The sequence below is a fragment of the Gadus chalcogrammus genome, chromosome 7 (genome assembly GCF_026213295.1).
Source record: "Gadus chalcogrammus isolate NIFS_2021 chromosome 7, NIFS_Gcha_1.0, whole genome shotgun sequence".
In the NCBI taxonomy this organism is placed as follows: Eukaryota; Metazoa; Chordata; class Actinopteri; order Gadiformes; family Gadidae; genus Gadus; species Gadus chalcogrammus.
Window position 1 is genome coordinate 5,524,100 of NC_079418.1, and position 17,623 is coordinate 5,541,722.

Sequence of the window (17,623 nt, forward strand, 5' to 3'; positions counted from 1 at the left end):
CTTAAAGGTGATGCCAAGCAATGACTGTCAATTGTGATCTAGTGGGGTTTATTGTGGTCTGTTGAGGTCTAGTGTGGTCTAGTCTGGTCTAGTTTGGTCTATTGACAACACAAATAATTGTAAACACACACAAACACAATCAGATACACACACACACACACACACACACACACACACACACACACACACACACACACACACACACACACACACACACACACACACACACACACACACACACACATATTGGACACAAACTTACATGCTACAAAAATGAGATACACTCACACACAATCCGATACACTCACACACACACACAAAATCTTATACAAACTCACACACTAACACAATCAGACACACACAAACACACACACACGTTAAAAACCACGTCCAAGAGAAGATGCACACATCTGGGTGTCAGAGTCGGTCTCGCCAGGATGGAGAGATTAAGAAGGACTGACTGACAGACACACCAAACGAAACGGTGCCAGACAGAGGCAGAGATAACGCACACTGAGAGCATTAGTGCATAAAAAAACACAACAAACACACAAAACCAAGGAAAAACTCCTTTCAATGTGTAAGCCTCGACACATATCAATGCTTGGCATGAGGTAAATCTCAACGGATTATACCTCCTCCTCCACCTCCTCCTCCTTCTCCTCCTCTTTCTTCTCCTCCTCCTCCTCCACCTCATCCCTTCTCCACCTCCTCCGCCTCCTACTCTTACTCCTCCTCCTCATTCTCCACCTCCTCTTCCTCCTCTTTCTTCTCCTCCTGCTTCTCCTCCTCCACCTCCTCCTCCTACTCCTCCCTCTCCACCTTCTACTCCTCCTCCACCTCCTCCACCTCCTTCTCCTCCTGCTTCTCCTCCTCCACCTCCTCCTTCTACTCCTCCCTCTCCACCTTCTACTCCTCCTCCACCTCCTCCACCTCCCTCTCCTCCTCCTCCTCATCCTCCCTCTCCACCTCCTCCCTCTCCACCTTCTCTTTCTCCACCTCCTCCTCCTCCTACTCCACCTCCTCCTCCATCTCCTCCCTCTCCACCTCCCCCTCCTCCACCTCCTCCTCCTCCACTTCCTCCACCTCCTCCTATTCCTCCTCCACATCCTCCTCCTCCCTCTCCACCTCCTCTCTCTCCACCTCCTCCACCTCCTCCTACTCAACCTCCTCCTCCTTCTCCTCCACCTCCTCCGACACAAGAGGCGAAACCAGAATTAGGTCAGATTCCTCATCATCGTCTCTACATTTCAACACTTTCCTCCTCCCCCTCTCTTCCCCCTCCTTCCCCCCCTCCTCCTCCTATACCCTCTCCCTTTACAACACGGAGGGCATAATCAGGCTTGTTGAGATAAGGCTGGGGGGGTAATCTATCACTGTTGGCCCCTGGGGGCCCGCAGGTTTTTACCGGCCCCGGGGAGGGGGGGAGGAAGGGGGAGAGGGGGAAGGGTACACCCCCACGTACGCCCTGCGGGGGCGATCCATCATTTAACACACTAACATGGCCGCAGAGGGGGAAGGAGGGGGGAGAGGAGGGAGTGTGGAGGGAGGGAGGGGGGAATTAAAAAAGCTGATAATGCGAGGGGCCACTGTTAAAGAAATAAGTTGACGAAGGATTTTGTTCGGGTGTGGATGTGAGATTGGGACAGAACTATGAAAGGAACACTCAAAAAGAGAGTGCGTCATTTTTTGTCCCTTTTATTTATCGGCCCTTATGAAAGGGTAACCTTGGCGACTGCGGGGTTGCACCGCGGTTTCGTTGTGTCCAGGAGGGAAGAATATTGGGTAACACTTTACTTGAAAGTACCGTCATAAGAGTGACATGACATTGTCATAAGAGTGACATGACACAGTCATAAAAATGTCATAAACATTATGTCAATGTCATTAAACGTTTATGACTGTTGTCATTAAGTGTCATTCGATTTGGTAATGACAAGTTGACATTATTTTGGTTGTCTTCATTATGACAACTTGACATTAATCAAGGTGACATAACCAGAATTTGTCTTTGTCATGACAACTTGACATTAAATTTGTTTGCGATGTCCTTATTATGACAACGTGACATTATTCAAAGTGACATTACTAGAAAATGTCTTTGTCATGACAACTTGACATTAAATTTGTTTGAGATGTCCTTATTATGACAACGTGACATTATTCAAAGTGACATTACTAGAAAATGTCTCTGTCACGACAACCTGACATTAACGAAATATGCATCTATTTTTGTGTTTATGGCAAGTTGACAATGATAATTATAATTAGCTGTGCAAGGTTAAAGACCAATTCTAGTACTTGGTCATTGATGTTTGACAGAATACCAAAAACTGACTGTCATGACATCATTATGACAATGTAATGACAAAATTCTTTGACCTAAAGTAAAGTGGTAGCATTTTGATCTGACATTAACATATCATGAAGGATAAACTGACTGTCATGACATCATTATGACAATGTAATGACAAAATTCTTTGACCTAAAGTAAAGTGGTAGCATTTTGATCTGTCATTAACATATCATGAAGGATAAACTGACTGTCATGACATCATTATGACAATGTAATGAAGAAATTCTTTGACCTAAAGTAAAGTGGTAGCATTTTGATCTGTCATTAACATATCATGAAGGATAAACTGACTGTCATGACATCATTATGACAATGTAATGAAGAAATTCTTTGACCTAAAGTAAAGTGGTAGCATTTTGATCTGTCATTAACATATCATGAAGGATAAACTGACTGTTATGACATCATTATAACAATGTTTTTATTATAACATCATTGACAATTTTATTTTCTCATGAACATATGAACTGGCTGTCATCATCATTATCACGACACAAGGTCACAACATTATACTATACACGTTACAATGTGCTTAGAAACCTCTTCTGCTCAACACTCATGTCATGATTACTGACCATGAACATGTTGCATGTATTTCCCTTACCATTTTTACTCGAACTAATGGGTAAAAGCTGCTTTTGATCACCCTTACAGAATGCTTTGCTGCTCCTGACCAGTAGCTATCAACAATATCAAACTTAACTCAAAATCTAGAGGTCTAATGACAAATCAAACTTAACCAGCTATTGCTGGCATACATTGTGACTTCTGGGCCTGTAATAACTGCAACATTGCTACAAAACAAGCAAACACAAATACTGGAAAAAGTTTCTTAACAAAATATGAACAAAAATAAAAACTATTGACTAATTGGCTTTATGCACAGCTCCAAGACTTCCTGAAATAAGCCAGCTCGTTTATTTCATGTCTTACATTATTGGACCAACTGATTAATCCAGGTGTGCCTGACCATTGTTGTAAGGTCAGACACACCTGGATTAATCAGTTGGTCCAATAATGTAAGACATGAAATAAACGAGCTGGCTTATTTCAGGAAGTCGTGGAGCTGTGCATAAAGCCAATTGTCTAATGATTAGGTCATTTTGTAAGTGATCGGCAGTAGTTCACCTGGATTTTTTTTGTGCGTCAGTGTGCTCGCCATTTCTGCTGTTATGGCTTCCCTGCACCTCTCTGTGAAGGTGGAGATTTTGTCATGGCTATCTTTACTCAAACCCTCAAATATGTCTGGGAAAATGATGTGGACCTCAGCGATTTGGGCGGTCCTTGCTATGGTGTTCCGGTCCACCCCCAAATGCTCAAAGGCTCGCTTCATGGATCCAGTTTTTTTGAAGCTCTTGAGAGCCCTCATGTAGCGCCGCACCACGCCATCGATGGTTGTCACTTGGAAGAGAAGATGACAAAATTTGAATTAGTTATGATTGATTTCCTTAAAGGAGAAGTTTGGTGTTAGACCTAAGCCCCATTGTTCAAGCTCATCACATGTGGTCCATAGGAAAAAGAAGAAAATTTATTTGAATACTATTATTTATTCATATTTATTAATTTGAATACTATTCAAATAGTCAACTATCCAACGATTCGATTCGGAGAAGTCTGATTCGACTGAACCTCGTCAAATAGTCGCAAAATGTGGTTGTGGAAAAAAAAAAAGGATTCTGAATATATAGGGGTGCTCCCTGCTGCAGTGCTGAACATCTGATTTTACACAGAATTTATGTTTTCTTATATTATAATGAGACTGAAGTATTTGTTTATTCGGGTGTTTAAACTCTTTTTTTTCTGTAGCAGAAAGAAATGCAAATGAGATCATGAATCAATAAACATCATGAATCAACGATTAGTCGACTGAGGGCAAAATCTGACAAATCAGACTCGACTATGAAAATCTTTAGTCGAGGACAACCTTTGGTGCAACATACACTGAGTTATGGTCAGGCAGCTAAAGCTGACCTAATGGAGAGAATGGCCTTAAGTTTCAGTTTTATGCTATATGCTACATGAAGTAAGCTTTAGCTGTAACTTGATTTATGTAGTGCCAAATGTTCTTGTTCTTTTTTACTACTACTTGGTACACAGACACCTCAAACAAGAGGATAATGTTGATGAACAATTAGGTCAGGTTTCAGCTACAGTTGTGCAGGGGTGGAAAGAGTCATAAAAAATCTACTCAAGTAAAAGTACAGTGACCTAGATGAAATTTTACTCAAGTAAAAGTAAAAGTACTGGTGTAAAAATCTACTCAAGTAAAAGTAAAAAGTAGCTAATTTAAAATGTACTCAGAGTAAAAGTTACTTAGTTCTTTTTTTTTTAGCTCCTCGTGGCACAATCTTTTCGATTCTGACCTTCTGACACTGCAGTTGCCCAGAGCCATTCGAACATTCATTCGATATTCAGGAAAATTTTCAATACTCGATACCAATTTCAGTTCCACAGGGATAAAAAAATAAAATAAAGATAAAAATAGATAGCTTAAAAATCTCTCCCTCACACACACTTGCTTCTTTAGTGTATTTCCTGTCTGCTCCCAAGGAGGGGGGGGGGGGGTATTTTGGTGTAGATGGAGCTGAACGAATTTTTTACTTTGTAGCTGAAGCTATTTAAAATGTAACTAAGTACATTTCTTCCAACAATATTTACTCAAGTTATTGTACACAAAAAACTACTCTATTACAGTAACTAGAGTAAATGTAACTCATTACTTTTCACCCCTGCAGTTGTGTTACCCCCATAGATTCTTTGAGTGAAAAATGAATGGGATTCCTCTTTAAGAGCAAAACCTGTTAAGCCAATAGCTCCACTTACTCCTTGAGTGACTGTGTGGCTCTAAGGTTTTCATTGGCTTCTTGGTCTTCCTCTTCTTCTTTTTCTCCTTTACCTTAACCTCTTCTTCCTCTGAGAAGAATGACTCATCAGAGGATGAGGCTGAGGGTGTTTCAGAGGAGGTAGAGATGACTTCTTTCTTTGCACTCTTGTGAGAAGGACCTGTGGAAATTAACATGTCGAGAGACTATAGAGTAAGCAAAGTAAATAATATACTGTTTGTGTGTGGGTGTATATGACATACTGTATACACACACACACACACACACACACACACACACACACACACACACACACACACACACACACACACACACACACACACACACACACAATATATATTATATGTATATATGTAGTATACATTTACTGTATGCTATGGTCTTTGAAGTGTGTGTGTGTGGTGGGGGGTTAATGGAATTGTACCTGGCTTCTCGTCAAATCTACTAAGCAGAAAATCTTTGTCCTTTTTTAGATCAATGTTAGCCTCTTCCAGGTGCTTCACCCGCTCCTCCAGGTGTTGTATTTTCATCTTAGCCAATTTGTTCTCCTCTTTCAATTTTGTGATTAATGATGCTCCCGTTGGTGACACTGCATAATTTGAGAGAAAATAAATGTTAAAATAAACAGAAAAAGTTTAGAAAGCCTTTCCTAAACATGGTTAAATAATAGAGGTTATAGGTTGAATATGGATAATCTTTATTAAAAGCCATATTATTTTAAAAATACCTACAGAGCATTTAGAGGGATGCAGAATAAAAGTATTGCTTTTCCATTAAAAAAATAGATTTACTCTGAATTCATTATTTGAAAAAGATTTACTGGGTTCGACAATAACTTTCTGTTGTCGCCATTTTGGCTCACTTCTCCGCTGTTTTCCTGAGCCTGCTCCTGGTCGCTTGCTTTCAACAAAGCCTTTTTAATAATCAATCGGTGGATTGATGGATTATCGCATGTTACAATGTCTGTATTTGTGTAGTGAAAAGAGAGATAGACACACACATCGGTCAGTGTATGTTTCGTTAGTTTGATTTTTTCTTCAAACCGAACTGTCCGAAAACTATTGAATCCGTAATCCGTGTATCATTCATTCATTCTATTTTCGATTGGAAATCAAAAATCAAAAAACTAAAAAGTGACAGCTTATTTTGTTTTTTGTTTTTGAATCCAACACAAAAAACGAAAAAATGTCTGGTTTTTCATATTTCAGATCAAGAATACGAAATGAAAAAACAGGCAGCAGGACTGAATTTGATTTTAATATTTAATTGGTCGGGTTTACGTGACCCGGAAGTTTGGCGATATCAAAGAGATGCAGTCCCAAACATCAATAGTGACAGCAACCATCCGTGGAGCTGGAGGGTAAACCATCAGTTCAGCGACAAGACCGGACACTATACACTCTTTATTACTGTACAGAGTAGACAGTATGATTTGCTTGTTAAAAAAAACCTCACTGTAGCCTATATTCGTGCAGGAGCAGAGACACAGCCATTGCGCATGGAGGGGAATGAACGGACATTCATGCCCGGTGTACGGAGATATTCCTCCTGCACGACGGGGCACGGGGATGTACACCAGGCATGAACGGCGTTCATTCCCCTGCAACGGCTGTGTCTCCACTCCTGCACGAATATAGGCTACAGTGAGTTTTTTTTTTACTTGTCGCTGAACTGATGTTTTACCCTCCAGCTCCTCGGATGTTCACTGCCACTATGAATGATCTTTGTGACTGCGTCTCTTTGATATCGCCAAACTTCCGGGTCATGTAAACCCGACCAATTAAATATTAAAATCAAAATCAGTCCTGCTGCCTGTTTTTCAATTTTGTATTTTTGATCTGAGCCTAAAATTGAAATATGAAAAACCAGACATGTTTTTGTTTTTTGTGTTGGATTTAAAAACAAAATAAGCTGTCACTTTTTCATTTTTGGATTTTTGATTTACAATTGAAAATAGAATGAACGAATGATACACGGATTACTTTCGTTTTCTGACAGTTCGGTTTGAAGGAAAAATCAAACTAACGAAACGTACACGGACCCACATCCCCAACAATCTCTCAAAAACTAGGTGCTGGACCGCCAAGAAAGGAACAGGTAAAGTAAAAACAGAGACCGCACACTAGTAGTCTGCTCCTGTGACAGTTTAATGTCACTCACATGTGACGTTTTGGGCCTTGGCCCTTCATCAGACAAGTCTGATGTTTAATGAAGGGCCAAGGCCCGAAACGTTTTTTTTTTTCACCGAGACGAGAGCTGTAACACCAGTGACTCTGAGCGCAAATTTGGTTTTCAGCCACAATGTGGAAGGAGCCTCCACTATCCCTGTAACAAGTTACAAGTCATCCAAAGCTGTTTAATGAAGGTAAAAACGAAACACAAGGTAAATATTCTGCATAGTTCTCCTCCTCTGTGTCTTCTGATCAGAGCAGCGTCCTTAGCAATGGTGTGTTTTACCTAGCAACAGTCTGGCAACCGACAGCAGGAATTATTTTTATGTTGTTGTTGCCTATCTTGATCAATAGATGGCGGTATTCTGGTAATTCTCCCTATTCTATCTTTGACTATACACTGACAGTGAAAGACAGACAGACAACATTTCACCATGCTAGTCTGCTAGTCTAGACTAGGGGAAGGTATTGTCTTTAATAACTTTTCACTTACATAATTTTTGGGGGGAACTGCGACGTTTGGCCTTTTTGGTCTTCGGCTGCATGACAACTTCATCTTCAGATAGAGAATCCTGAATTTTTACTACCAACAGACACAGAAACAACATTTAGTCAAACTCCTAACTGGGCTTCAGGCTGAATATGAAATTTCACCCATAAATTTAGAGACGCATTACTGTTTCACTTACACAAACTTGCATATTATGCACAATAGAGGGTATGAGTTTACATCACGTTGCCCTGGGCAACGCCCCGAATCGTTCGGACTGAGTGGCAAAACAAACCTCCCTAACATGGTGAAGGATAGCGGTGGACGCAGAGAAACCAGGTAAAATGTGTAGTATCAATCCAAACTGAGGTCAGAAGGACTCAACAGTGATCCGTACCAGCGCCCCCCCCACCTGAAACTGTAAACACAGCTGATCGATCGGAAAATACCGCTGGAGTGAATTTACTTTATAGGCTACTCATTGAAGCAGGTTCTTGAATGTAACTCGGTCAAAGTGAGACGTATCCTCAAGATTTTTTGCAGTCCAGTTAGCTCATGCCTGTTGTACATGCTGACAAAGTCAGACATGTCAGACTTGTATGGGCTCGGAGAAAAATCGCCCCCTTTCTTTCATTGATTTAAAATTTTACCGCGTCTGCCACTCACCTTTGCCACTCAGTGCGAGTTCCACAGCGACCGTGACGTCATGTGCATACCCTCTATACAGACTTACGTGATTCCTTCTGGGAAGAACCAACTGCAGCCTTTTCGGTCTTCGGCTGCATGCCAACTTCATCTTCATATTGAGAATCCTGAATTTTTACTACCAACAGACACAGAAACAACAATTAGTCAAACTCCTAATTGGGCTTCAGGCTGAATATGAAATTTTCCCCATAAATTTAGGGACGCATTACTGTTTTACTTACACAAACTTCCATAGTATGCACAATATAGACTTACGTGATTCCTTCGGGGAAGAAACAACTGCGGCCTTTTTGGTCTTCGGCTGCATGCCAACTTCATCTTCAGATAGAGAATCCTGAATTTTTACTACCAACAGACACAGAAACAACAATTAGTCAAACTCCTAACTGGGCTTCAGGCAGAATATGAAATTTCCCCCATAAATTTAGAGACGCATTACTGTTTCACTTACACAAACTTCCATAGTATGCACAAGATTTACGTGATTCCTTCAGGGAACAACCAACTGTGGCCTTTTTGGTCTTCGGTTGCATGCCAACCTCATCTACAGATTGATCATCCTGAGGTGGCACTACCAACAGAATGACATTTAGTCAAATCTCCTAGCTAGGAATTTAAAGATAACCCAAGATTTTGAGATACATTACTCCAAATCCCTCTGTCTTTTGGCCTAAGTCATGTAAAAATCAATTTATTGAGAATACTATATATTTATTCAATGATTTCTAATGTTTTTAAACTCACCAGTCATAGAGGAACACAGGTTAGGGTTGGATGGTCTTTTAGTCTTGCTGCTCCCTTCACCTCTCTTCTTGCCACGAGTTTCCATCTAGACCAGCATAAAAAAGAGGGAAAAAGCCATTTACATCTCACAACCTCTCTTAAAATCTAGAATAGGCTATAAAATAAGTTTGCATTCTAGCTAACTGGAAGTTCTCTCTTCAGGACTGCTGAATGAAAGACGTTTTGTAACATCAGTTGATAAAACGCAGCAGGGCAACATTTACTCATTGCACCGTTATCACCTTTGTTTAATTGAAGCTCTTACTATAATGTTACAGTTAACATTACCTGTCTGAGGATTAAGGTTAAGGTTGTTATGCTGACATCACGTGGCGCTATTTTCATTCGTTTTTCGGTCTTTGCTGTTTTGTTTTTTTTCTGCGCAGGTTCCAGCCTCACATGATATAGATTTACTATTTAGCCAGCCTCTGTGTTTGTTTCCTCAAACTTATTACCGTATGTTAGTTTGTCTTTTTTTCTCTCTCTCTCTCTCTCTCTCTCTCTCTCTCTCTCTCTCTCTAACGTTAGCGGTTGGTACAGAGAGAGCTACAGATGTGTTCAGGGTCAAAGTCAGACAGTCGGACACAGCAGTTGCGGCCAGACTCCGGCAGTAAGCACCGCTGCAGACGTTGGTTGAATAACATAAGGTTACACCACTGTAAATTTGTGGGGAATCCCCGCATTATTTAACATTATTAATTTGCAGGAATCAATTAAATTGTGCACAATAAGTTACACCCCACGCAGAAATTCAGGCCCTGTCCTTACCTAGCTAATGTTAGCTAACGTTAACATAGTGAGCAATGAACTACCAAATACTGACCAAGGAAGACAGCTGCCAGAGATATAACGTGTATTTACAAAAAAATAAGTTATAATATGCTTTGTTTGAATTACCTCTCTTTCGAACTTCGCTTTAGTCGTAGTAGTTCTTTTCCCTCTTGTCGACTCGTCTTCAACAAGCGTCCTGTGGAACCGTCCGGAACTTCTGCTGAGTAGTGCCTGTTACCGTAAAGCAGGTAATAGACCAATACCTGCAGTGCAGTGCACTGAAGACTTAACGCATTCATGTACAACTTTAAAACAAACTATGCATCCAGATAAGAGAAGCAAAAGAGGAAATTATTCAAATGATGCATGGCTTGTTATCGTGTCACTTTCTAAAATTTCTTCAACAAGTGATATATATATATTATTTTTTTGCGACAGTATTGGTGTAATTACGGTAAATTCAAGATTGCCGCCTAATTTTAAGCGCTATTCTGTGCTGTGGGTAGAAAGGAGACATCGAGGCAGTAAAGCACGATGACAAGATTATTACGAGGACTTTTGAGAAACAGTCGGCGCCCCGACACTACAGAAAACAAAAGAAAAGCTGTGAAATGGATGTGTAAATGGGAACTATTGAAAAGCAATATAACCTGCGCAAGATGCAATGGCAAGATGCATCTGAAGAAATCTAGATGCAGCGATGGATTTCGCAGGTAAGATGGGCTCTATTAAAATATCATAATGGCTCACATCATACCTCACAAACAGGCAACAGTTCATCTCCCTCTCCGGTCACTCATCCACCCTCTCCCCAGTTACGCAGGGGGTCCCCCAGGGATCAGTCCTCGGCCCCCTCCTCTTCATCTGCTACCTCTTCCCCCTTGGTCACATCCTCCGCCAACTCACCCTGGACTTCCACTGCTACGCCGATGACACCCAGATATACGTCACCACCAAATCCCCCCAAAATCCTCCCCTCAACCACATCGAAACTTGCATCTCCACAATAAAAACTTGGCTAACTCACAACTTCCTCAAACTGAACAGTGACAAAACTGAGCTCCTCCTCATTGGCACCAAATCCACTCTCAATAAAACTGGTCCCATTTCACTCACCATCGACTCCTCGACCATCACCCCCTCCACCCTGGTACGCAATCTCGGTGTCATCATGGACCCCACCCTTACCTTCACTCCCCATGTCAGCCACATCGTCAAGACCTCATATTTCCACCTCCGCCGCATCGCCAAAATCAGACACTGCCTCCCCCCCCCTGCTGCTGAATCCCTCATCCATGCCTTCATCTCCTCTCGCCTCGACTACTGCAACTCCCTCCTTACTGGCATCTCCTCCCATTCCCTCCATAGACTCCAAATGGTCCAAAACTCTGCTGCCCGCCTCCTCACCCACACCCGGTCCCGTGAACACATCACTCCCGTTCTCCACTCTCTCCACTGGCTCCCCATCAAGCAGCGCATCAACTTCAAAATACTCCTCCTCACCTTCAAAGCTCTTCACCACCTAGCCCCCCCCTACCTGTCTGACCTCCTCCTCCCCCACCGCCCCTCCCGAGCTACCCGTTCCTCCTCCACTCTCACCCTGACTACACCAACATCCCGATTAAAAACTTTTGGCGACAGAGCATTCTCACGCACAGCACCCCGACTCTGGAATTCCCTCCCCCAATCTGTTCGCCACTCTCCCTCACTCACAACATTCAAGTCCAGCCTCAAAACATACCTCTTCACCCAAGCCTATGATCTTCCCTATCCCTAGCCACCATTACCCAACTGCCTACACTTCTACCCCCTGTTACATCTCAATAACTCTGTTATTTTTTTTTCTGCCTGTGCTGTGTATGCTTGTGTTGTCCCCCCTGTCTGTAATACCCCCCCCCCCCTTCTTTGCCTGTAAATGTAAATGTGTCCTGCTTGTACTGTCCCCCTGTCTGTAATATCCCCCCCCCCCTCTATGACTTTGTAATCTGCGACTTTGGGTATCTGAAAAGCGCAATATAAAATAAAGATATTATTATTATTATTATTATTATTATTATTATTATAATCAGTAACGTTACTGACTAGTCAAGGCTATAATTGGTGATCATTTTTTCCTTCTTTAGGGTCTGTAATTGTCATAAAAACTACCTGCTGTCAGTACGACATGGAACAATATTCTCAAAATCCCACATTCCTTTGGCAAAATGGCTCGAATTCATACACAGGTAGGCACGAAATTAATATGTGCGCTCTGACTCTGTTATCTCATTCTGTGTTAATGCATGTAAAAAAATAAAAAAATTAAAGTCACCCTGGTTAAAAGATATCCCTAGGAACTTTCATGTTTTGATGGAATGAAGACTTTTTTGTGAATAGTTTTAGGCAAATTACTTTAGAAATGTATTTAAAATCCTTCCGTTTTTTGTTTTGATATAGGCCTAGGCTAGCTGTCATTTTCATAGGCTAAATAATGAGCAGTGATATTTGCTAAGGTGGAAGAAGGGGAAAATGTACAGAATTTTTATTAAATCTTGTTGCTGATTTTCTGTCTGAATTTTCAAACTACCAAGTATATTCTAAATGCTTTGCTCTTCCTGAGAGGAATAGTATACTGTAACTAAAAACTTAAATATCTGCTTTAGCAATTAGGCTGCGGGCCAGAAGAGTCCGTAGTGCACCTTAATTTCCAACTAAACCAACTTTATTTTCAAATTTCAACCATGCTGAATTTGAATGTCAAGAAAGATTGAACATTTTGGGATGTGCTCCCTGTTTCAGCCCCATGTGTATATTACTTAATTACCTATGTATTAGTTCACAGTATGTCTTCAATATAATTTACTTTTCTTAAGGTTGGCACAAGGTTTGCGGTTGAAACAACTGGACATGATCTGTGATGGTATAGCAGCAAGCTCAAGGACATTGTCCAGAATGACCCAAAAACTCAGAGAGGTTGGTGAATGATGCAATATTGATTCAAACAAGTCAGAGACCACAAGACTTACAGTACAGAATTAATACTATATTTTACTTATTCAGTGGCTGATAGCTGATACATAAATAAAAAAAGGATTGTTGGGAATAGCGCCGTTTAAAAGAACGGCGTTATGTAACGCCGTTATTATTTCAGTAACGGGGTATACTAAGTAATTACTATTTCCGTCGTTACAACGCCGTTACCGTTACTGTACGAAAAATGCAGTGCGTTACTATGAATTGATTGAATAAACTGTGTAATCCGAACGCATCCCTGGCTCCAAACACAAACTGCTAGTGAGGAGACCGGGTGGTTTAACAACGAGATAAGCGATTATGATTGGCTAAGGCAGAGTCATGTTTCATGGTGGCCAATCGGAGCCAGTGTTTTTACACACAAGCCAGGACACGCGCGCCACACACACGCAAACGCACACACCAAACCGAATCGATGAAGCAGCAGAAATGGCGAGTACGGAGCAATCAGATGAAAAGTTGGAATTTTCTGTAGTATCTGGCAGATGTTCCACAGCCTTTGCAACCAAGCAAATTGAAATCCAGGCCCCATCCACACTAACCCGGGTAAATGTAAAAACGCCCATCCACAATGAAAAAGATCACCGTCCACACTATCGTTTTCATATCGTTTTCACAATGTTTTGCATCCACGTTCCACACAGAAATCATTTTGATAAACAGTTGTTGTCATGGTTACGTTACTCCGCCACCCCTCTCTGTTAAGATTACAGGCGCACGATCAGATGATATTCACAGTTGATCAGCTGGTTAATCATTTTCGACCCGGTCTTGTCCAGAAACGCCGCTCCAAGTAGGCGACGGTTTGAACTGTCGTCTTTCGTTTTTTTATACCATCACTTAAGAACATTAAGTACAGCGCTCGCCTCCGGCGTTGGAGCAACGATTATGTTTGACTCAATATGTCGAGTTGTTTCTGGAGATAAATTAGTACAATGTACAGAGAGATCCTCATTTGCATTTCACCTGCCATTCTTTTGATGAGCTTCTCGGTCTATAGCGCAAGCTTGTGGCAGTGTCATGGCAGTGTCATGGCAATCGAACGTCATCGTTCCTGAAAGCCTCCGTCTGTCCACACTACAACGCGAACCCATCGGTTTCACATTTATCCACCTCAGCGATCGTTTTCGAAAAGCATCGTTTTCAGAGTCGGAATTCTCTGTTTTAGTTTGGACGGAAGGACTAAACGGATGAATATTGATGCATTTGTAGATTTACCCGTGTTAGTGTGGACGGGGCCTCAGTTGGAAGCATATCAGGGCCTTGAATGGGCAGTTCAACCATTTAACACATTCAGGCCAAGTGAAAACTGCTCAGAAAAATCCAAATCTTTCACATATAGGAACTTTGTTTTTTTTAAAGTAACGCAAATAGTTACTTTCCCTGGTAACTAGTTACTTTTATTATAGAGTAATTCAGTTACTAACTCAGTTACTTTTTGGAACAAGTAGTGAGTAACTATAACTAATTACTTTTTTAAAGTAACGTTCCCAACACTGCGTATTATACACATAGAACTCCATTCATAAGTACTACTTCAATTTAACATATTTGGAAAAGATTTTTCAATTACGTTGTAGTATATTGATTTTTTACTTCTGTTTTCACAGGTTTGCGTGGCTGCCGTCAAACGCCTCAGGAAGTGAGGGATGAGGATTGGAGGTCGCCATCGATTTGTTGCGATTGATGAAATCAAATTTGTTCACAATCGAAAGGTACAGTAGATAGTGTGTTTGTTCACAACCCACCCCATCCTACTTTCCTTTTCCATTTTGGTGCAAAAGATTACCATCCTAAATGAAATCACATGGGACGATACTTTCGATACAATGGACCCTAGTTTGGTAGATCAAGGCGCGCCGAGATGGGAGTGGCGGCGCAGGAGGGGGAAGTGTCACATATTAAGTAGGTTTCCACAGCTTCAGTTCAGGCCCGTTCTAATGGAATAAATAATCACAACAACCACTATTCAATGCAACGATCTTAATCAGCACATACATTATATCTATATTGATTGTCCCGTCACATCTGATGTCAGATCAAATTGCAATGTTTTGCATTAGTATTTCTTAAAGGAGCATGAGGGTTACATAACCACATAGTCAAAACAACAAAGAACATTATGGGCCCTATTTTAACGGTCTGAAACGCTGAAAGTGGGAAGCGCAAAGCGCAAGTAGCGTTGTGGGCGGTTCTACGGCGCTATCGCTATTTTACAGGCGGATAAATGACGCTTGCGCTGCGGCGCAAGTGTTAAAAGGGTTGGTCTGAAGCAGCCTAATTACCCGTAGGTGTGGTTTGGGCGTAACGTGCAACAAACCAATTAGAGTGCCAGCTCCCATCCCCTTTAAGAGCCATGAGCGCATTTGAATCGGACGAGTTGATATTTTGACAGCGCGTCTGCAGTCTCCGATGAGACAGATGCACATGAATTTCAAACTGCAAATGGCTTAGTTTATTGCCAAATAATATGGCCTAATTCACACATGGAATAAGGGGGTTTCTTTCACAACTTCAGAAATACTGAGTCCTCAAATAAATTTCGGCAAAGAAAACGTATGATAGGCTATAACATATGATATGCGGTAACTGTGGTTCTATTTAATGATATACGCAATACATTATAAACATTGTTTCTTATCAGTATTGTATGCTATCCTAATATGCATGTGTCCCCGCGGTAATAGACATTGCCATTGATTGTATTATGCGTTACGTGTTTAGTTTGCCCAAGTGAAGGAGTTCAAGTACCTCGGGGTCTTGTTCGCGAGTGAGGGAACTATGGAGCGTGAGATTGGCCGGAGAATCGGAGCAGCGGGGGCGGTATTGTGTTCGCTTTACCGCACCGTTGTTACGAAAAGAGAGCTGAGCCGCAAGGCAAAGCTCTCGATCTACCGGTCGATCTTCGTTCCTATCCTCACCTATGGTCATGAGGGTTGGGTGATGACCGAAAGGACGAGATCGCGGGTACAAGCGGCCGAGATGAGTTTTCTCAGAAGGGTGGCTGGCGTCTCCCTTAGGGATAGGGTGAGAAGCTCAGCCATCCGTGAGGAACTCGGATTAGAGCCGCTGCTCCTTTACTTAGAAAGGAGTCAGCTGAGGTGGTTCGGGCATCTGGTAACGATGCCCACTGGGCGCCTTCCTTGGGAGGTGTTTCAGGCACGTCCAGTGGGGAGGAGACCTCGGGGAAGACCCAGGACTAGGTGGAGAGATTATATCTCAACACTGGCCTGGGAACGCCTCGGGATCCCCCCGTCAGAGCTGGTAAATGTGGCCCGGGAAAGGGAAGTCTGGGGCCCCCTGCTTGAGCTGCTCCCCCCGCGACCCGACCCTGGATAAGCGGACGAAGATGAGATGATGATGAGAGTGTTTAGTTTGCGTGTGTTTAAACAGAGCACACACGCGCGCCCGCATTCACTCATTCTTTTTAACACTCACTCACGGTAAAACAATGTTTTTCACGATCAAATAGGCCTACTCATCAATCCTAAAAGTTATGGGCATGTAGGCCTACACGATGTCTGTGTCAAGAAAATATGTGTTTGCTGTACGCTGTTTGCAGATGCATTGATTTAAAAGTACAACTTATTACCGCTGCATCAGCTGTTCTTTCCCAAATAATTTACCAAGAATGTGCGGCTAGGTAGATGAGAGAAGCAAAGTGTATGCGCGAGGTGCACAAGCAATCCGTATGCATCGCATGCGCATGTATGCATGCGCCCTTAAAATAGCATCTGAACAACGCGCCACTGACTTTAAACCAGGTATTTCCTGGTCAGTAGCGCAATGGTATTCAGAGACGGCAAAATACCGTTTGCGCCAGAACACGCCTCCTCCTTCCGCCGAACCGCCCCTTGGGGCGCATGATCAATCCCTAATTTACCGGTGAGTGGCGCTGGTGGGAAAAGAACGCTCTCCGCCAGTTGTACACTAGCAACGACACATGCGCCAGTGACTAAGTCACTTGCGCCGGATGCAAGATAGGGCCCTATGTCACATTGTATTTGTTTTGTTTTTTTGTTTGTAGTATCATCGTGGCCGTTGCGGCAACACTTGGAGGCGTTCTCACACCTGGGTCTTTGGGATGTTGGAAGTGGAGGAGGAATCGGACACCCATCCTGAAACTAGTGAGGAACCGCCGCGGGACAACCCTCTTGCGCCAAATCCGAAGGCATGTCAGGAGGAATGCCAACATTGTCTCTGATGAGTGGCGCGCTTACAAGGACCGCCTTGCCCAGTATGGGTACAAACAATTTAGTGTTTGCCATAAGCAGAATTTTGTGAACCCACAAACTGGAGCCCATACCCAGCACATAGAGCGGGCATGGCAGACATACAAACAACAAATATGGCGCCTGAGAGGTAATAGAACAAAAGAATCACTCAAAATACACCTACAGATGATTGAGTGGTATTACTGGCTGGCGATTCGACATCACGGTGGCGTTTTGGGTCGACTGGTGCATGACATAAAGAAGGCACAAAAGTA

At 42.3% G+C, this 17,623-nt stretch overlaps 1 protein-coding gene and 2 long non-coding RNA genes across 3 annotated transcripts; all 3 read right to left on the minus strand.

The window, feature by feature from the left end:
- Positions 1 to 3,409: 3,409 nt before the first annotated feature.
- LOC130386685 (coiled-coil domain-containing protein 106-like) lies at positions 3,410 to 5,862 on the minus strand. Its single transcript, XM_056595708.1, has 3 exons — positions 5,624 to 5,862; positions 5,180 to 5,359; positions 3,410 to 3,757 (listed from the first exon to the last, which is right to left on the minus strand). Exons 1-3 carry the CDS (start codon positions 5,727 to 5,729, stop codon positions 3,450 to 3,452), a joined length of 594 nt encoding a protein of 197 aa, XP_056451683.1. The 5' UTR covers positions 5,730 to 5,862; the 3' UTR covers positions 3,410 to 3,449.
- A 1,745-nt stretch (positions 5,863 to 7,607) lies between these two features.
- LOC130386692 (uncharacterized) lies at positions 7,608 to 8,877 on the minus strand. The gene is made up of 3 exons (XR_008896166.1): positions 8,824 to 8,877; positions 8,594 to 8,683; positions 7,608 to 7,953 (listed from the first exon to the last, which is right to left on the minus strand). It is a non-coding gene; the product is annotated as an uncharacterized LOC130386692 (long non-coding RNA).
- Positions 8,878 to 8,992: 115 nt separating this feature from the next.
- Positions 8,993 to 10,301, minus strand: LOC130386691 (uncharacterized). Its single transcript, XR_008896165.1, has 3 exons — positions 10,249 to 10,301; positions 9,313 to 9,397; positions 8,993 to 9,139 (listed from the first exon to the last, which is right to left on the minus strand). It is a non-coding gene; the product is annotated as an uncharacterized LOC130386691 (long non-coding RNA).
- Between the last annotated feature and the right edge of the window lie 7,322 nt (positions 10,302 to 17,623).

What these genes read in the sequence shown, in the direction of transcription:
- LOC130386685 (XM_056595708.1), bottom strand. Translation starts at nt 5,729, where the DNA reads ATGAAAATACAACACCTGGAGGAGCGGGTGAAGCACCTGGAAGAGGCT. An exon ending in TAGATTTGACGAGAAGCCAG is followed by an intron (nt 5,360 to 5,623) that starts GTACAATTCCAT and finishes TAATTTCCACAG; the next exon opens with GTCCTTCTCACAAGAGTGCA. An exon ending in GCCACACAGTCACTCAAGGA is followed by an intron (nt 3,758 to 5,179) that starts GTAAGTGGAGCT and finishes TTCTCTTCCAAG; the next exon opens with TGACAACCATCGATGGCGTG.